Source organism: Canis lupus, chromosome X (genome assembly GCF_048164855.1).
Source record: "Canis lupus baileyi chromosome X, mCanLup2.hap1, whole genome shotgun sequence".
NCBI classification, from domain to species: Eukaryota; Metazoa; Chordata; class Mammalia; order Carnivora; family Canidae; genus Canis; species Canis lupus.
In genome coordinates, this window is record NC_132876.1 from 125,088,735 (window position 1) to 125,108,737 (window position 20,003).

A 20,003-nucleotide genomic window follows, 5' to 3' on the forward strand; every position below is an offset into this window, starting at 1 on the left:
ACCGACACCGTTTGATAAAGGAAATTCAGCGAAGCAGGGTCCTCTGCGGGCTGAGGCTGCGCTTTTCCCGCAAAACTGCAGGACGGGCCTCGCGCGCGCTCCCGACCTCCGCTCGTCCCCGTGGTCGGCGGAGACGCACTGCGCATGTCCGCGCGCTCCCGCCGCGCACGCACCGCGCATGCGCGCCCCGGCCCCCGCCGGGCCTCCGGCTCGCTCCCGCTAGGCACGCACCGCGCATGCCCGCCCCCGGCCCTCCGCCGGCCCCGCTCCCTCAAGCGCCTCGCGGCGGGCACGCACTGCGCATGCTCACACCCCCAGGCTGCTGCCCCTCCCCCACGCCCAGCCCTAGCGCCCCCCGGCCCCCCCCCCCCCCCCGCTTGCAGCCACGCCCCCACCGCGCCCGGCCAAGGTCGCCGCGTCCGACGCCGGGGAGCGCGCGGGGCCCGGGCCGCCGTGATGACGTCACGCGCTGCGGTGACGCGCGACGTGGGCGACCTTGTTGGGGAGCGCGGCCGGCGCGCCCGTTTTGAAGCTGCCGGGGCTGCGCCGGCCTGTCCGCGCTCCTGACGCGCCGCCGCCGGGACGCCGCCGCCGGGACCCCGCCCGGCGCCCCTCCCGCTCCCGGGGGCGCCGCCCTCCTCCCGGACCTCCGCCCGCGCCCCCGCCGGGGCCCCGCCGGGACCGGGCTCTGTCCCCACCCGCGCCCCGCGCCTCGCCTCGGTATCGGGCCCGTGACCCCGCGACCCCGCGACCCCGCGACCTCGAACTCCGGGTTCTAGGCGCGTGACCCCGCGACCCTGAACTCCGGGTTCTAGGCGCGTGACCCTGCGACCCCGAACTCCGGGTTCTAGCCGCCTGACACTCCGGACCCGCGACCCGGCCGTGACCTCGCAACCCCGGGACCCAGAATTCCGGATTCTAGGCGCGTGACCCCTGAGACCCCGCGCCCCGGCTCGTGACCCCGGGACCCCAATCTCTGGGCCTGTGACCACGGCGTCCCCAAACTCTGGACTCCGCGCCCCCAGCCCGTGACCCCGTGACCCCGAACTCCGGGTTCACAATCCCTGGTCCCTGGGACCGGGAATTCCGGGTTCTACACGCGTGACCCCACGACTCCGAACTGCAGGTTGGCAATCCCTGCCTACCCGGGACCCCGAACTCCGGGTTCGGCCCCCAGGGCCCGGGGCTGCAGGCCCGGCACCGTCACTAGGCCGGCTGTCACCCCGCCCGTCCCCGGGACCCGGGACTCCCGCTGGTGGCCAACCCCGGCCTGGCTGAGCTCCATTCCGGCCACACTCTGCCCGCAGCGTCCGGCGGGGTGCAGAGGAGGGGCTCCCCGGGAGCGCGGCTCGGCCATCGGGATGCCGCCCGGCAAAGTCCTGCAGCCGGTCCTCAAGATGAAGGTGGACGAGCTGTTCCTGCGCTGGCTCAGCGAGTCTAGCACACAGGCGCTGCTGCGGGACTGCCTGCAGCGGATCAAGGTGCCCGGGAGGAGCCCCGGCGCCCTGCTCGCCCCCGCAGCGCCCGCCTGCAAGCCCGGGGTGCTGGACGGCCTGGGGGTGCCCAGCCTGGCCCCCGCATCCACCGCGCTCCCGCTGGGAGCCGCCTCAAGTCCCAGGAGCGGCCCACACGCACGAGGGACTCGTCGATCCACGGGGACCAGAGCTGTAAGTCCGTGCGCACTTCCGCTCGCACCTCTGAGGGTAGCATGGGGGGGGGGGGGCTTGTGACTGCACCAGCGTCGTGCTCTGGTGGGTCCCCACACGACGGCCCTGTGCGCTGAAGCCGACCCACGCGGCCGTCTGGTTCCTGGAGGTTGCTGGAGTCGTGGCCTTCAGGGGTCTGCTTTTGCAGTTTCTTCTAGAGGCTCGGGCGTGGAGCCTAGAGGTAACTGCCTCCTGTGTGGTCTTGTCCCTAAAAGGTCCGGGGTGCTTACAGGCAGGGGTGCAGCGGACGAGGCGTGGATTTCTGCCGCCAGGCTCCGTGGCCCTTCAGAGCCCTGCCGCGGTGGCCGCAGGAGTTCACGAGCAGGCGTGGCTCGTGCCCACCGCTGCGCCGGGACCTGTTGTGACGCGGCCCACGGGGTGTCTGCGGGGAGCAGGCAGGAGGCTCAAGGCCACGCCAGACCCCGCCTGCTGTGGACGCCCCGGGTCGCCCCCCAGGGAGGCTCTTCCAGCTGCAGGCCCCAGACCGTCCTGCCTGCCCTGGCTCGGGTCGCTGTCCCCCTGACCTGCAGGACCAACACGCGGTCTGCGGTCGCACCCGAAGCGCTCGTCGCCCAGAGGCCGCGGGGCGTGTGAGAGGCCAGCGCTCGCGCAGGAGGCTTCCTCTCGCAGGGCCGGGGGCGTCCGTCCTCAGCAGGCCTTCTCGGGGCTGACCCCGAAGCCCGTCTCGGGGAGGCCCCTCCGCTCTCGCAGGTGCATTCTGGAGCCTTGGGACCCCGTGACCTCGCGTGAACCCCGTGGGGCCTGCAGGTGGCAGGTCAGCCCTGCATGAGGACGGGCCCTGGATGCCTCCTGAAGGGCGTGTTTCTGTAAAGCAGGCTCGGAGGTGTGTGGCGCTGCGGGTTAAGTTCAGGTGTTCACAGCACAGAGAGGTTTTTCATGTCAAGTGGGAAGCACATTGGGCAGGAGGGAACAAGGGGACTTGGGAAGACGTCCCGTGTCCCGCCTCGCTCAGAGGCTGCAGCGGTTGGGCCGCGGGAAGGCTGGCTGATGAGCGGGGCCGCCTGCAGCCGTCTGACTGGGAGGCGTGTGGCCACCTGCCCGTGGGCTCGGGCAGGGTGTTTGGGCAGGATGCAGCTCTGGTCCCACAGTGCTCGGGCAGGGTGCAGTGCTCTGGGCCCAGGTTGCTCGGGCAGAGTGCTTGGACAGGATGCAGCTCTGCGCCCACAGTGCTCAGGCAGGGTGCTTGGGCAGGGTACAGTGCTCTGGGCCCAGGGTGCTTGGGAAGGGTGCTCAGGCAGGGTGCGGCTCTGGGCCCACAGTGCTCGGGCAGGTACTTGGGCAGGGTGCTTGGGCAGGGTGCAGGTCTGGGCCCAGGGTGCTCGGGCAGAGTGCTTGGGCAGGATGCAGCTCTGGGCCGACAGTGCTCGGGCAGGGTGCTTGGGCAGGGTGCTCAGGCAGGGTGCAGGTCTGGGCCCAAGTCTGGGCCCAGGGTGCTAGGGCAGGGTGCTTCGGCCGGGTGCTCGGGCAGGGTGCTCCGGCAGGGTGTGGCTCTGGGCCCATGATGCTTGGGCAGGGTCCTTGGGCAGGTGCTTGGGCAGGGTGCTTGGGCAGGGTGTGGCTCTGGGCCCAGGGTGCTTGGGCAGGGTGCTCTGGCAGGGTGCTTGGGCAGGTGCTTCGGCAGGGTGCTCAGGCAGGTGTGGCTCTGGGCCCAGGGTGCTGGGGCAGGGTGCTCAGGCAGGTGCTTGGGCAGGGTGCTCGGGCAGGGTGAGCGCTCTGGGCCCAGGGTGCTGTGCATGCTTCCTCGGCTGGCTGCCAGGGCTCGCGGATGCTGTGCGCCGGAGGGGGGGGGGGGGCACACTAGTGAGCTACACGATTCACGCCCAGTCCACGGAGCACCCGAGTCTCACTTCCAGCTCGGGTCATGGTCTCTGTCATGAGATCCAGCGCCGCGTCGGGCTCCACGCGCAGCACAGACTCTGCTGGAGGCTGTGCACCTCTCCCTCTGCCCCTGCGCTCTCCCCCCGCAAGGCAGAGACGCACCCCGTGTGCTGCCGCAGCCCTGAGACACCCTGAGGCCCGGCGGGTGCCGGTGCAGGACGCGGGAGGAGGCAGGGAGGGGCTGCTGGGACCTGCCGCCGCCTCGGGGCCATGGGAGGTCCAGGGAGGGGCTGCTGGGACCTGCCGCCGCCTCGGGGCCATGGGAGGTCCCTGGGCTGCTCGGCAGTGCCCGCGACCAGCAGGGCAGCCGTTTTGACGAGGAGCAGAACGCGGTTTTTCTCTTTGGGGTTTTCACGGCAACGTCGGCTCTTGTCTGGGACGTGACGTTGACCTGAAGCGCGTCCTAGCATGTTTGGAATTTACGGACTGTTTCAGGGGAACCTCGGGCAGCGAGGTGTTCTCACAGGGACCAGATGCCAGGGCCCCAGTGCCGTGCTCCCCGCCCACGCGCTGCGGCGGCCGTGTGAACGGAGACCGGATTCCCAGGCACAGACGGGACGAGACGGTCGGGTGCTGCTCACGGTCTGAGGGCAGGTCCCAGGGACAGAAGCACCCTGCTCCAAACACGGGAAGGCGGAAGGTGCGCCCTGTGCGGCGGCTTCTCAGCCCTGCTCCGTGTGATTCCCCAGCTGCGAGGACGCGGAGGCACAGGTCGTCCAAACGCTCCCACTGAGCGCCCGATGGCCCTGTTACGTCACGCACCCCGCGAGTGTCGCCGCACACGGATTGCGTGATGGGTTTGCAAACACGTTACATAAATGCTAGGGACACTTGGACGGCCCCCTGCCTGACTCCCCGTGGAGAAGATGGAGTCTGAATGGGGGGGACTCCATGCGTCTGACTCCCACAGTCCCACCAGGATGTCCCTGCTACGATGACCCTAAACGTGCCTCTAGGGAGGTTCTTCCCAGGGCAGTCAGAGCTAACTGTGCACGGGAGTGTCTGCGGGACTTCCTACCCCGGGGACCTCGTCCACGGGAGACATCGAGGTGCAGTTTGAGGGACCACGGACCCGGCTTTCCTTCCTAGAGGACGCAAAGTGGTGCTTTAAACAGATGTTAGAGCTGAGGTCTGGTCCAGCAGCCAGTTCACGCTCCCTGCAGGGCCTCCCCCTACTCCTCCCCCCCACAGTGGGGAACGTCCCGGTGACCTGGACCAGTGGCCAGTTCACACTCCTCCAGGGCCTCCTGCCTGCTCCTCCCCCCCATGGGGAACGTCCTGGTGACCTACCATGTTCGTTCATCCTCCGTGTGCTGTGTGGTGAGCAATAAGGACTCAGGTTAGAGTATAAGTAACCCTATCGACGCCTCGTCTCACCACGTCTCAGAGCATTGTAGCTCCTGGGCCTGGGGAAGCCCCAACTGTCCCTGGGGGACTCCCCCAGAGGCGCGCTAACGCATCAGGGGACAGGATACCCAGGATACCTTCGCCTGTGACCACCGTCAGCAGACACAGCGTTGGCGGTGGGATCTGACGTTCCTGAAACGCCAAGGGCCGCCGCCTGGGCAGTAGAGCTTCCTTTGCACCCGCTCTGGTCGCCGATAAGGTTCCCTTCGGGTATTTCCTCCGGTCTTAGGTTGGACTCTCTTCTAACATGGAGCCGGGAGGGTTCTCCGTATAAAGCTTGAAGCACGTGCTTTGTAACGCAGGTGTTCTGAAGGAGGTAGGGGGTGTGAGGACTTGCTCACGACGTTGGGGGGTATGGCGGTCCCTCGGGAGGGGTGCGAGGGCCTCCTCAGGTGGCGGGAGGGCATGGGCCCCCTCAAATGGTAGGGGGGCATGGGACCCTGTCTGTTGGGGAGGGCAGAGTGTCCTTCAGGACGTTCTGGGGTTCAGGGGCTCCCACAGCGGGTGGGGGGATGCAGGGGCTCCATGGCAGGTGGGGACACTTCTGACTCTCGGGGGGCCCCTGCTGACTCACAGGGCCTCCAGTCTCCCCAGCTCCAGAGAAGCCGGCCTGGATGCTGATGCCCCAGAGGCTCACCTGCCCTGCGGCTCGCAGCTGTACTGTCCTGGACGTCACCTACGGGAGGGTCTGTCCCCAGCTGCACCTGCCCCGATGCCCCTGAACGGCTCCCTGGCAGGTGGACAGCTGCCACTTCGGGGTGCAGCCATCGCAGACATTAGGTGGCCTGGCTGTCGCCTAGGCGGTGCTTTCCCCTTTCCCGCTCTCAAGCTCCGTTCACTCTGACACACCACCGTGTCCCCCAAGCAGCCAGTGTTGTTGTGAGGCTCGTCTTCTGCAGGCGTGCGTCCTGCAGATCGCCAACAGCTGCGTTCCATCGGCACCCCGTGGTGGTGCCTTCCTTTGGGCCTGTGCGGCCCACTGCGTCCTGGGCTGCTTTCCGCTGTCATGATGAATCCCGCTGAGGATTTTAGTTTTTTTTTTTTTTAAAGACTTTATTTATTTATTCATGAGAGACACAGAGAGGCAGAGACACAGGCAGAGGGAGAAGCAGGCTCCCTGCGGGACTCGATCCCGGGACCCCAGGGCAACGCCCTGAGCCGAAGGCAGAAGCTCCACCCATGAGCCCCCCGGGTGTCCCAGGACTTTGGTTTTTAAGTGTTAGTGTCGACGTATGTTTTCGTTTCTCTTGGGGAGACGCCTGCAGTGCAGTTCCTGGGGGTGACGGTGAACACACACTTAAAGTCTGGGGAACCCGGCGCGCTGTTCTCCAGGGTGGCGGCGCCTTTCGGCGTCCCGTGGGGGGCGCACGGGATCTGCCCGCCCTCCCTGTGGTAGCTTCCATCCCGCTCCACACTGCGGGCGTCCGCGTCCCCGGGGTCACGCCGTGCACGCCTCACGGGACGGCTGTCAAGCAGCTCCTAGGGTTTTGGCCGGGGGTGCGCTGAGGCCGTGTGTGTCATCGGTGAACTGTCCTCCTCCCGCGTTGCGTCCTTCGTGGGCTTGCTTGCTTTGCGTGGACGTGCTGCGGTTCCCTGCGCGACCCGTTACAGCTGCTGCACGTGCAGCGTCCACTGCTGCTCGGTGACGTCCTTTCCCTTCGTGCTCACGTCTCAGGAAGCAGGAAAGCTTCACGCGTCGATGACGTGCGACTTGCCACGGGTTTTTGTTGTGTCCCAAATAGGACATGGCATGATCTAAACAGTCTTTGCCACGCTCAGGGTCGAAAAGGTTTGCTCCTCTTTCTTCTATGAGATTTGCAAGCTGGGCTTTTACATTTAGGTTTTGGGGTGTGTTTCAGGCTATGTTTCATACGTGGTCATCCTGCGTAAGGTCCGTCCTACGTCCTGGACCGTCAGAAGGTTCGCAGTTGCTCTTCAGGAAGAAGTATTTTAAATGTGAATCGGACGGCAGGGACCGGGGATGCTTGTCCCTCTGTGCCCCTATGTCCCCCCCACTCTCATAAATATACCTCTGAACTCTTGAGTTGCTAATAATCTTACCCCAAAACGTACGTACAGGTGGACAAATGAGGAAAAGCTTTCTTTTTTTATATTTGGAATAAGATTTTGGGCTTGTAGCAGCGTTTCCGGTGCAGCAGTCCCGTCCGTGGAACGTCTCACAGAGCCCCGTGCCGTGGTGCCTGGTTCGCGCACGCCTCGGTCACTGCAGAAATCCGCAGCAGGGAAGCCAGAGGACTTCATTTGAAGGTGGCGTTTTATCCGGCCCGGTGAGGCCACACGCAGGCGCCCAAGCTCTTGCATGGCGTGCCTCGCTTTGCCGTGGGCCTCCTGTGCTCTGGCCCCATCGCCGCGGCGTGAACAGACCACCCCATGCTGAGGACCTAACGGGCAGAGCTCACAGCTCTGGGGCGGCATGTGGGGCCCCTCGGGGGGCAGGCGTCTGCTCTGCGTGGCGGTCTGCTGCCCGCCCTGTGTTCACGCCAGGAGCGTTGCACCAGCAGGGAGGGGCGGCCCCGTGCACGGCTCACACACACACTCCCGTGGCGGCAGCGACGTGTGGCCCCCGCAAGAGCCCACCGTGTCCTTGTGGGACAGGCTGCGGTCACGTTGCAGGGGGAGGCAGGGAGGCCCTGCCCGTGTGTTCAAGCTGCACAGGTCACATGTCCTGTTGGGGGTATGCAGGAAAGAGGAACGCAGCAAAACCAGCCGGCATGGCCGTGCTTGGCAGGACACCCCACGGCCCCGTCTGATGCACGCCATCCCCGGATCCCTTGTCCCGGTCGCGTGGTGTTCGGGCAGCCTTCCTGCCAGTGGCCTCTGGGTCTGAGTGGACCAGCCTCCCTGTGGTCTCACACAGCACGCCCAGGTCGCCCAGCACCTGCGTGTTCCGGGAACCTGGCGGTTTGCACGCCCTGCCCAGGTCTGAGTGTCTGGACGCCTCAGACGGGGTCGTGGCAGACCTGTGAATCCTAGAAGACCTATAAGAAGTGGCAGAGATGGACTTGCTGGGGTGAGACAGTGGGGAGGTGGGGGTGGGGGACGTGCTCCGGAACAGGACTTAGAACAGGAACAGGGAGGGTGCTTAGGGCACTCGGGGCGGCGTCCCTGCTCTCCCGGCCCTAGGCCCCGTAGCTGCAGACTCGTGTCCTTGTGGGGGGTCCAGGCCCCCAGGTGGCAGCACCAGGAGGAGCCCGAAGGACTCGCAGGACTCGCTCATCGCTCATCACTAATGCGCCGCCTAGCCTAGGGCCGGAAGTTCATAATCGGGGCCGGGGCCGGGGAGGGGAGCTCATGGGAGCCCTGCATTTCCATAAACCTGAAAGCGAAGCCTGTTATGGAGGGAAGGTGGGTGCAGTGTGCTCTGGGCCAGTGCTTAGTGACCGCTGGCATTTCCTGGATGTCCCTGTCCCTGGAGCAGGAAGAGAGGCCACGTCCACCTGCTGGGAGTCCACCTGCTGGGAGGCGGGATGGCAAGTGCAGGCGGATGAGGTGTCCCTGGAGTCCTGCGGTTTCCTGGGGGCCCAGCTCTAGAGGGTCTGCAAAGGAGACGCCCGCCCATGTCCGTGGGGGCCTGGTTCAGGAAGCGGCGTGTGCTGGAGCTAACGCGGCTTCGTGCTGCTCCGGGGTCCTGCGTGTCTTCGGGACGCCTGTGTCTCTGAGTGCGCTTATTCAAACAGTACCTACGCCGTGTGCTGGACTGCACCGTCCGCGTGAACCCTGTGCACGTGGCTGCTGTGCCTGCCAGGCGGTGCGCACTGGACAGACCTCAGAGGAAGGAAGGGAGAGATGCGACGGCGGCGACGGGCAAGGACCAGTAAAGAGCTGCCATCTTCTGGGGGGTTGCAGAGGGCAGCAGCCCCCTGGGTCATTTCCCGTCTGGGTGGCCACCCAGGCGCTGGCGGCCAAGGAGCCTCAGGGGGAGCAGATTGCGGGTGGGGTCCTGGGGCACGGGCGTCCGGGGCGGGGTGAGGCCTGCAGCGAGTGAGTCGTCACAAGAAGAGGGCCATCTTTCTCCGGAGGACACAGTGTTGTCCACGGAGGGGCATCTCGGCTGCCCATACCCCAAACGTAACACTGGCTAGGTACTCAAGTGTTTCTGTCTAGTACATGGCAGGCCTTAATCTGGGCCGCGCAGGTGGGCTCCCTCTGGGCCCTGCAGGTGTGCTTGCTCAGGGCTCTACACGTGTCCTTTCTCAGGGCTCTACAGGTGTGCTCGCTGTAGGGAGTACAGGTGTGCTCACTGTGGACCCTGCAGGTGCGCTCATTGTGAGCGGGCAGGTGCACTTGCTCTGGAGAGGGCAGGTGCGCTCACTCTGGGGTGTGCAGGTGCACTCACTCTGGACCCTGCAGGTGTGCTCACTCTAGAGTATGCAGGTGCACTCACTCTGGGGCCTGCAGGTGTGCCCATTCTGGGCCCTGCAGGTGTTCTCACTCTAGAGTATGCAGGTGCGCTTGCTCTGGCGTGTGCAGGTGCACTTGCTCTGGGCCCTGCAGGTGCGCTCACTCTGGGGAGTACAGGTGTGTCAGTGGGGAGTGCAGATGTGCTTGCTCTGGGCCCTGCAGGTGCGCTCACTATGGGGAGTACAGGTGTGTAGCTCTGGGGAGTGCAGGTGTGCTGGCTCTGGGCCCTGGAGGTGCACTTGTTCTGGGCCCTGCAGGGTGGTTGGTTCCTGTCAGTGGGATGGCTGGACGCTGAGGTTCTGTTCCCCTTTGCTGCTGGGTGTGCCTTAGTGTCTGTGTCACACCTGGGATCCTGTCCTTGAAACCACTCGGGTCACACGGGGGACCTCTGGCAGGCTTTGGGGTCGGCCTCCTCCTTGCGTCTTTCCTTCCTGGTGCCGAGGGAGGTGGAGAGCCTGGGACATTAGGTTCCCAGCCCCCTGCTCCGTCCACTCTGTGCTGTCTGTGCGCGGTCAGGACAGTCCCTGTGCGGCCGCGGCGTGGGGCCACCTGTGCTGTGTGCCTACATCAGCTTGCATTGTGCCCGTGTTAGTAGGGGCCGTCCTACGTCACCTGGACCGGGTGCGCCCTGCTGCGTCCTGAACCTCACATACTGTGCTCCGTGGCCCTCTGGTCACTTCCTGCAGTGAGCGTCCCTCCCTTACCTGGGTCGCCTTCCCTGGTAGCTCCTCCGCTGTACCAGTGGCCTTTGCTGCTCCCCGCTTACCTGCGCGTCATCCGAGGTACACAACCCATATTCCGCACAAGCTGCCCTACGGCACATGGTCTGCCTCTGCCTCTGTAGGAAGGCCGGGTGGGATCCTGCAGGCCTCGAGGACCCCGTGCTGTATTTCCTCAGCCCTAAGTGCAGAGGGCGGGTGGTGGCGCAGACCCCTTTGTTCCGGGCAGGATTTCAGGGAGGGAGCAGCTGCTCTGGAGAGCGCCCCGCCCCCCTCCGCCGCCTCTGCTGACTAGCTGGGTCACCTCCCAGCGGGGACAGCGCCCCCGCCCCGCCCCCGCCCCTGGGGCCAGCAGGCGTGTCCCACAGGGCTCCTTGTGGGGCGCAGGCAGGAGCAGGGGCGCAGGCAGGGGCAGGGGCGCGGGGAGCGCGGCGGTCAGAGCACCCCAGGAGCCGGCTCCGACGGCTCCCTCCTGCCCAGTGGCTCCCGCCCGCGGCCGTGGGGAGGAGCGGGAGCCCCCCCCTGCAGCCATGTGCCCGCGTCAGCCTGTGGAATGCGCGCCGCCCGGGCCCGGCCCCCAGAGCGCCCGGCCGGCCACGCATGGAGCGCGCTGAGCCCGGCTGCCCGGACCGTCCCGCCGGGCGCCGCGGCCCCCCTGAGCCCCCCGAGCCCGCACAGCCCCGCGAGCGAGAGCGCAGCGCCTGGACCGGCCTGCGGAGGCCCGTGCGCGCCGACATGCGGCTCCGGGAGCTGTCGCTGCGCCAGGACCCCGATCTGCGGCAGGAGCTGGCCTCCCTGGCCCGCGGCTGCGACTTTGTGCTGCCGTCCCGCTTCAAGAAGAGACTCAAAGCCTTCCAGCAGGTGCGGCGGCGGGGCCGGGGGGCCGCGTCCCGGGATGGGGGCTGGCGTGCCCGGGCCTGCCCTCTGCGGTCCGGGTGGTCGGGGCGTGCGGGCGTCCCCCGGAGCGGGAGCCGGGCAGCCGGTGTGCCTTGGGCCAGCCGCCCCGCCCGTCCTCAGCCCGTCCTCAGCCGCCCCTGAGGACCGCCGTCCCTGTAGCGCGCCTGCACTGCCTGTCCCCCAGCTGCTGGCGGTCCTCGGGAGTCATCCCCGGGGCTCTTCCCTGCGTGAACCATGGAAGCGTCCCCCGCTCCCTGCCGTGTCCCCCCCGGGGCTCCCGCAGCCCGTCGTCAGGGGCTTGTACTAACCCGCTGGCTTGTGAACTTTGTCGTCCCGTGAGCTCAGAGGAGGAAAACGTGGCTTTGTGTGTGTGACTGTGTATGTTTGTGTCTACGTGTGTCTGTGTGCGTCCGTGTGTCCGTGCGTGTCTACGCACGTGTCTGTGTGTCGTCAGCTAGTCTCAGGGGACCCCGAAATTGAAAAGTCTGGCTCTTCCTGTGAGTTCCCAAGTTACTCTGTATGGCGGGTTTGTCTGTGGCCTGTCGCCCTCCGCCTGCCCCCTAGTGCTCGGGTGCCAGGGGTCAGTCGGGGACAGGACCACAGGTTTGCACGGGGGTGACAGGACAGGGGGCCGTATGTGGGGACAGGATCGGGTGGACTGGACGGGGCAAAGGATGGGGGGTGGATGGGGTGGGCACAGGGTGGGTGGTCTTGGTGGGGGGGACAGGACGGGAGAGTGGACGGGTTGGGGGAGGACAGGGCACAGGATGGGTGGTCTGGGTGGGGGGCACAGGAGCGCAGGGCCGGAGGGGGAGACAGGACAGGGTGGAGGTAGGATGCGGCACAGCAGCACAGGTCTGGAGGCGGGGCACTGCTGCCCAAGTGCCTTCTGTCTGGGCCGACTGACACTTGTTACGTGAAAGCCCAGCGTTCCCTCGGCACGTGGGGACTGGGCGCCCATGTGGCCTCAGGAAAGAGCCCCCAGAGTCCCAGGTCTGTGCGGGGCTGGGAGGGGGAATCAGTTGTCTGTGGGGGCATCGGGGGCGGGGAAGGGCTGCTTGGCTGACGCTGCGACTGCAGTTTTAGGGTCAGGAACTGCTGGGCCCTTTGTGCCTTGGGGGCCCCGAGGTTGTGTGGGGAGGTGGGTGGAGCTGTGCTCTGCTCCCTCCATGTGAGGAAACCCGGAGCAATTGGCCATGCCAGCGCCTGCTCGGGATCTTTAAGGCGGAGGGAAGATCAGGGGATCGGCCCTGTGCAGTCCTCACACCCGCGGCTGCTCCTCCCGGTGTGCTGGGTGGGCTGACCTTCCAGGTGTCGCCTTGCGCTGGGCCTGGGCCGCAGGTGGGCTGACCGTCCTGCCAGTGACTTGCCCTTGCCCTCGGGGCTGGGGTTCCTGAAGCCCTGGTGGTCCTAGGCTGACCGGCATCTCCAGCATCACTGTGGGGACAAGTTCTGTGAATTCCTTTAGCAGGAGGCTGTTCCCCTGCGGGAGACAGCAGTCAGCCGTGTCCTGCGGGGGGCGGGGGGGGGGGACGGGGTGTACGGGGCACAGAGCCTCTTTTCTGAGGGCCCTGTGGTCAATCAGATGGTGTTTCTCGTGGGGGGGTAGGGACGGTTCAGGGAGGAACAGCGGGGTGGGGGGGTTCCTGGCTTCCTTCCACCCCGGGGTATCTGGGTGTGGATGTGCACACGGCCCTGGGCACGGAGCTCAGCATATGCTTGTGCCAGCGGGGGCCACCGGCACGGTGGGTGGGACAGAGATGGAGGGACATAGATTTCGGGTGATACAGGGGATTGCAGGGGGCGGGGGGGGGGAGTGGCAAGGGCAGGGATGAGGGAGGATGGGGAAAGGTGGGATTTCGGGAAGTGGCCTGACAGCCCCACAGGAGAGAGGCTAACTGGGATGCAGGAAATGAGATTGGGAGAGATGGGGAGGGGTGAGGATGGGGGAGGGGGATGAGAGGGGAGATGGGAGGGGGGAGGATGGGAAGGGGGATGAGAGGAGAGACAGGGAAAGGTGAGCATGGGAAGGGGGGTGAAGGGAGAGATGTGGAGAGATGAGGTTGGGGGAGGTGGATGAGAGGGGAGATGGGGAGGGAGGAGGATGGGAGGGGACAAAAGAGACGGGAGGGCTGAGGATGCAGAGGGGGATGAGAGGGGAGAGATGGGAGGGGGAGGATGGGGAGAGGGATGAGGGGACAGATAGGGTTGAGGATGGGAGGGGGACAAAAGATGGGAGGGGTGAGGGTGGAGATGAGAGGAGAGATGGAAAGGAGACACATGGGGTGGGGCCGGATGTTGCAGGAGCTGGTGCGGAGCAGCCTCGGGCGCAGCGGCTGTGCTGCGTTGGCATCAGGAGTGTGTCCACGTGTGTCTGGGCTGCGAGCTCGCCTCACACCTGCCGTCCCGGGTCCTCAGGCTGCGGCACCCACTGGGGGCACTTATTCCCTGATGCTGCAGCCCGTGGGCCCTGGGTCAGGGAACCCCACCCCCGCCCCCACCCCGGCCCTCGGATCAGGATCAGGGCTGCCCTGTCGCCTGCGCTGGCTGAGCTGGAACGCCAGCAACCGCTCCGTCGCCCCCTGCCCCCGGCAGTGCTCCCCAGGCTCCCCCAGGTGGAGCGGCAGCCTGTGCACCCTGGGCGATGCCTTGGTCCCCGCTTCTGCCCCTTGTCACTGCCCGTCCTGGCCCTGCAGGGTCCTCCACGGGGACCATGGGCCCTGCACAGAGCCAGGGGAGGCCCCGTGACGCCATCCCCAGCTGACATGCCTCTATGTCCAGCCGGCCGCCCCCGGTGACTTCGGGGCCTCTGGGCTCTGGCTGTGGGGACCCGAGCAGGGCTGCAGGCTCAGCGGGGTCACGGTGCTGGGGTGGGTCGGCTCCCTGGACCCAGGCTGCCAGGGCCAGCAGGGGACAGGACCGCCTGTGGGTGAGGTGTAGGAGGCGGCTGACTGTCCGTGGTGCCCCGGCCGGGGTGGGGGTGGGGGGAAGACCTTGCGCACAGTTTCCACCCCGTGGGCGCGGCCTGGTGGAGAGCAGACCCTCCCTGTGTGCTGTGCCTGCGGCACCGAGCTGGAGCGAGGTCCCGAAGGCCCCAGGGGGCCACATTGGCCTGGTCCCTGCCCCTGGGAGCCCGTGTCCCGCCCCAAGTCACGTGTGCTGCTGGGCCACCCAGAACCTCCCCAGGAGCACGGCCCGTGCCGAGGCCATTCCAGCTCCTCTGCACCGCGGCCTGAGCTCGGGGGTCCTGTTTCTGCACCCCGGGCGTCCTGTGTGAGGCTCCTTGGCACGTGTGCCCTGTCACAGGGACGGCCCATGGGAGGGGAGGAGAACGTGTGCCTGGGGACCCTTTGTCCCCCCACCCCCCCGCCGCGGCCTCAAAGTGCCTGAAGCTCACCTGCGCGTCCCTCGGGGCCCCCCGGCCCACCCCAACAGCAGCTGCGCATCCGCGGCCCAGGTAGGGGTGCGCCCTGGGCCACTGCAGCTGACACGCACCCTGCCCAGCGCAGCTCCATGGCCTGTCAGGCCCATCACTGTCACTGGGCTTTTCCTGCGTGTCTGTCCCGCGGGAGGGGGTGAGGTCCCTTCTGACGTCCCCACCCTCACCCTGTGACAGGAGGCCGGTGTTCAGACAGGATCCCCCCGGCAAAGCCACAGCCTGCACTGTGTGTGTGCCAGGTGCGGCCGTCCACCCCGAGAGGCCGCGGTGGCTTCGATGGGAACCCGTGGGCAGCCCCCATGGATAGGGGTAGCCCCGCCGTGTGTGTGCTGGACGCCGCGGCCGTGCTCCCGCTCGGCGGCCTCGTGGTGACTCAGTGTGCTGGACAGAAATAGCTCTGCGAGGGGACGTGTCGTCTTTATCAGGGAGTTCCGGGCGGCGTGCCCCACGGGCTCACACAGAGGGGGCGGCCGGCAGGAAGGTGGGCGCAGCACCTGGGAGCCGGGCCCCACTCCTTTGCTCCGCGCGCACCTGCCGGTGCGGGTTCGCCGTCACGGCGTGTGGCCTTCTGGAGCCCAGGGACTCAGCCGAGCCCTGCTCCCACTGGGCGGCGGCTGGGGTGGCCGGCTCCCAACGGCACCCGTGGCCCACAGGAATGTGCGTCCTGCAGCTGTGCTGCCGCCGGGTCTATTTATGTCCCCGAGATTAACCCTGGACGTCCCCGCAGCCTCGCCGGGCTGCGCTCCGGCTCCTGGGGCTATGCGTCGGGCTATGGGGCCTGTGGACACGAGCCCTGGGAACCTGGGGCCTGGGAACACGGACACGGAGCCCAGCCTCCCTCCTTGCTGGCTGCCCCGTGGCGCTTCTGCCCTGGGCGCCGAGGCTCCGTGTGCAGCCCCGGTCGTGGCAACAATGCTCCATGCACGGCCTGGGTCACGGTCCCCCTCCAGGGTGCAGAGTCCACGGGCCCCCCAGGGCCCCCTCCAGGGCGCAGAGTCCACGGGCCCCCCAGGTCCCCCTCCAGGGCGCAGAGTCCATGGGCCCCCCAGGTCCCCCTCCAGGGCACAGACTCCACAGGTCCCCCAGGTCCCCCTGCAGGGCGCAGAATCCACGGGCCCCCCAGGTCCCCCTCCAGGGCGCAGAGTCCACGGGCCCCCCAGGGCCCCTCCAGGGCGCAGAGTCCACGGGCCCCCCAGGGCCCCCTCCAGGGCGCAGAGTCCACGGGCCCCCCAGGTCCCCCTCCAGGGCGCAGAGTCCATGGGCCCCCCAGGTCCCCCTCCAGGGCACAGACTCCACAGGTCCCCCTGCGGGGCGCAGAATCCACAGGCCCCCCAGGTCCCCTTGCGGGGCCCAGACTCCATGAGCCTCCCAGGTCCCCCTCCAGGACCCAGACTCCACTGGCCTCCAGGCCTCCCCTCCAGGATGGAGATTCCCCAGGGCCCCCCCATCTCCCCTGGAGCGTTGGCAGCCTGAGGCCGTGCTTTCTCGTCAAGGTATAGATGGTCCCAAGGGCATTTTGAACAAGACCCTGTTGGGCACCCGTGGGGCCCCGAGTCAAGGGTTAGTCTGGGCACCTGTGCCTGGACGCTGCACAGGTGAGCTCTCCTGACCCTCGCAGCTGCCCTGGCTCGGCCCCCAGTCTGCTCTGTGGTTCGGGGTGGGTGTGGGGCCCAGCGGCTTGGAGCCCTGCTGCCGTCTGGCTGGGAGCGGCCGGTGTGGCCGTTACCTGCTCGCAGCACCTGTTGGCCTCCTGTGACCCTCCTGCAGGAGTGGGGGGGGTGTTGGCCGTGGAGGCGGGATCTGAGCCTGGTGTGGGAGGGGCTGACTGAGGGAGTGGGGGTGTCTGGGGCAGGCCATGCGGAGTGTGCCAGAGGCCCTGCACACCTGCCCCTGCCCAGCTCCTGGGCTCCTGGTCCTCAGCATCCGCCCCTGAGCAGGAACCCTGCTCCCTCAGCAGCCTCCAGGGGGAAGGGGGAGGGGCGGTGCCCGTGCAGGGGAGGAGGGGAGGCTTCCCCTGACCTGACCAGGACTCCAGTGACCTGCTGCATGTGTGCAGCGCAGGGACGGGAAGCTGTGTCCCTGGGCTCCCCTTTCCTCCAGCCTGCTTTGTGCCCCTCCCATCCACACCCCTGCACCCTGCACCCAGCACCTCTCTGCTCCTTCCTCCCCCTTCCTCTCCCTGCCTCCCCCTCCCTTCCCCTCCCTCCTCCTGCCTTCTGATCCTCTCCAGGCACTTCCCTCCTCTCTCCTCTCTCCTTTCCCTCCTGCCTTCTTCTCTCCCTTTGTGTCCCCCTGGTCCCCTCCCACCTCCTACCTCCCTCCTCCTTCTCTGTCCCTCCCCCCTCCACATTTGGGGGCGTCTCCCTCACCATCCCTGTGCACCTCGCTATGCAGCTATGTCCCCTGTGTGGGCGCCTCCGCCACCCCCACTGTGAACTGAGGCCAGGTCTGATGAGCGGGAGCACATGGCTCCAGGGGGAAGGCTCTGCAGAAGAGCGGAGGGGGTGAACAGATGGCTGACCGTGACCAGACCTGTGACTGTGGAGGGGATAGGGACTGCAGGGTGGGAAGGGGATGGGGACCATGGGGATTGTGACTAGAGGGGACAGGGACCACGGGGATCTGTGACCATGGGGGCCACGGGGAGCTTGGGGACCTGTGACCTGAGGGCAGGGACTGTGGGGACTTGTGACCACGAGGGGGGACAGAGACTGCAGGGATCTATGACCATGGGGCGGGGGACGGGAAGCGCGGGGACCTGTGACTGGAGGGGGGCACGGGGTCCAGGGGAACCTGTGATCAAGGGGACGGGGACCGTGCCTGTGGCCGTCATGCAGCTGGGCAGAAGCCCCGTGTGTCAGGGTGACCGCCTTTGGGGTCCAGGCCCTGCCCGCGCAGGTGAGGCGGGTGCATGTCCGTGTCTGGGCGCCCCTGCCAACAGTGGGGATCCCTGTTCCTCGGGGTCGGGGCTGCCGGGCCGTCCCCTGTAGCCGTGATCCCAGTGTGCCCTGGGCGTCTACCCCCTTCCCTGAGACCCTCCCTGTGGGTGAGCATCAGCCTCGGGTCTGTGGGCCTGGGCACCTGGGGCGGGGGGCGGTGTTCCCTGCTGGGTCTGCAGGACAAACCCCCAAGCACTGCTGGGAGCCCGGGGCGGGGCAGGGGGGCAGCCAGGGCCTCTGAGCGCAGCCCGGGGCGTCCCCGCCTCGCTGTCCCAGGCCTCCCCAGCTCCAGGCGGGTTCCGGTGGCCGTCCCCCATGGCAGCCTCAGCTGTCGTTTGTCCCTGGGGGTGGACGGACGGACACCCGTGCGTTGGCGTGCGCGTGTCACCGACCTGTTTCTGGGAAAGTGCATACGCGTTCAGGAGCACACCAATCCGGGATTTTACTGACGTAACCCGGCGCGCGGACGGCTGTCGCTTCACGAGGTGACCGCACATCCCCTGCGTCCGCTCTGCCGAGCGGCGGCCAGTACATGTCATCAGCGGGGCCGGGACGGTGCTGGCACATGGAGCCGCCACCTTAGCTGCCACCACGGGGCGGCCCGGGCCGCGCTATGTGCGGCGAGCAGGGGGCGGGCGGGGTGCTGCGTGCGTGGCTCCCGCGGGTCGGGTCAGGGTGCTGGGCGGGTCTGGCGACCTCTGTGCTGCACACGCTGGGTCCCCTGTCCTGGGTGCACGCAGCCGCCCGTCACCGACCACCTGAGCCCTGGGCTGGCCCTCCCCTGTCCACGAGCCTCCGCGCCGCCTCCTCGGGCAGCCTAGGCGTCCCTGTCCCCGTCCCGCAGGGTCCAGCCTGGGGCAGGAGCTGGGGTGGGGGGCTGGCAGCGTGGGCGCGCGACCCCCGCAGGGGCTGCTTGCCGTCGTGTGTCTGGATGTCCCGGGTGCATGTCCTGCTGCCCGGCCCCTCCGCGTGGGCATGGAGAGCAGCCCGGGCAGGTTCTGACGCGCGTGTGTCTGTGTCGTCCCCAGGTGCAGGCCAAGAAGGAGCAGCCCCTGCCGCCCGCCGCCAGCCAGAACATTCCTGCCTTCTACTTCCCTCGGGGCCGCCCCACAGACACGCTGCACGTGGACGCCGTCATCTCCAAGATCGAGCACACCTTCGCCCAGTTCCCGCACGAGAGAGCCACGATGGACGACATGGGCCGCGTGGCCAAGGTGGGCGCCCACGAGTGCGCAGCTCGGCTGCTCACCATCCCAGTGGCTTGCCTTTCGAAGCCCGCGTGGGACCGCGTGGGAGCCCCGCCCGACGAGGCGAGGGACGCGCAGCCTGGGTCGCGGTCCCGGGCTCCCCCAGCCTCTGTCCCTGGGGCTGCGCACAGGCCTTCATGCGGTGTGATTTCATGCCAGGGACCGGCCTGCGGTGGCCTCGTGTGTCCTGGACGCCGTGCTGCAGGCGTGTCCGCGTCGAGGTGTGCAGGGCTGACTCTGCACACTCTGGCTGTCCTCCTGCTGCGGGCGTGCACCATGTGGACTCACGCGTGCCCCGTGAATGCGGCGTCCCGGACCCAGGTGTCCATGTGCATGTCCGCGGTGGCTGTGCGGGTGGCCCTGAGTGGGCTCTGTGGCAGCACGCGAGGGTTCCCACAGGCCCGGCCCGGCCCTTCCCGTCTCGGGGTGGACGGCTCCCGTGTGGGCCCCCCTGGGTTGTGCGCATACCCATCCGCAGAGCCTGCAGTGCTGATGCTGCAGCAGGAAGCGGCTGTGAGTTGCATGCACAGTCCCCCACGCGAGGGCATGTGTCCCCTGGGCGCTGAGCTGCCCGCGTGCCCCTGCGTCCCCTGCCCCGCGTGCTCCTGCACAGGTCCTCCCCGTGCTCCAGAGGCCAGCACTCCCATGGGCTGGGCCTGTGTCCCGTGTTCACGATTCTGCCGTCCAGGCGCAGGGAAGGTTTTCACGCTGACGCACGTCGTCGCACCCAGGATTTCCTTGTGGCTTGTGCTCAGCGTCATTTACTGGGAATCCTTTTAGGGCCGGGGAGGTGGAGCCTCCTCTCTCTGCAGGTCCAGGGCCTGCAGCTGTGACGAGAACGCGTGTCACAGGTTGTGAGGCGGTTGTATGTGGCGCTGTCGGGGTACGCCCTCTGGGGAGGTCTTGGCACCCCCGGGGGAAGAGCGAATCACGGGTGCACGTGGATCACTGGATCCTGCCCCTGTGCAGACACGTGTGTTTCTGTTGTGGCGCCACGACTGTGCTGTGGCGCCACGACCGTGCTGTGGTGCCGTGCTTTGTGGTCACGTTTCAGTGGGGAGTGTGGCTCTCGTGCATTGAAGGTGTTGCTCAGGGCCGCCTAGGCTCCGGGGACTCCCGGTCACGCCACGGGGCAATGGAGGGGTTGTGGGTTCTACACAGAGGTCAGCGGGTGAGCTCCTGAGGGTCAGGCTGCGTGGCCGTGGAGGGGTCGTGGGATCTGCACAGAGGTCAGCGGGTGAGCTCCTGGGGGTCAGGCCGCGTGGCCGTGCAGGGGTCGTGGGATCTGCACAGAGGTCAGCGGGTGAGCTCCTGGGGGTCAGGCCGCG

At 67.5% G+C, this 20,003-nt stretch overlaps 1 protein-coding gene across 1 annotated transcript in view; it reads left to right on the plus strand.

The window, feature by feature from the left end:
• The first annotated feature begins 771 nt into the window (after positions 1-771).
• Positions 772-20,003, plus strand: part of LOC140628599 (serine/threonine-protein phosphatase 2A regulatory subunit B'' subunit beta) — a 36,095-nt gene continuing 16,863 nt past the window's right edge. The window contains exons 1-2 of the mRNA XM_072817907.1: positions 772-1,667; positions 18,457-18,642. Coding sequence (XP_072674008.1) covers positions 1,362-1,667; positions 18,457-18,642 — 492 coding nt within the window. The 5' untranslated portion in view covers positions 772-1,361. The remainder of the gene's footprint in view (positions 1,668-18,456; positions 18,643-20,003) is intronic.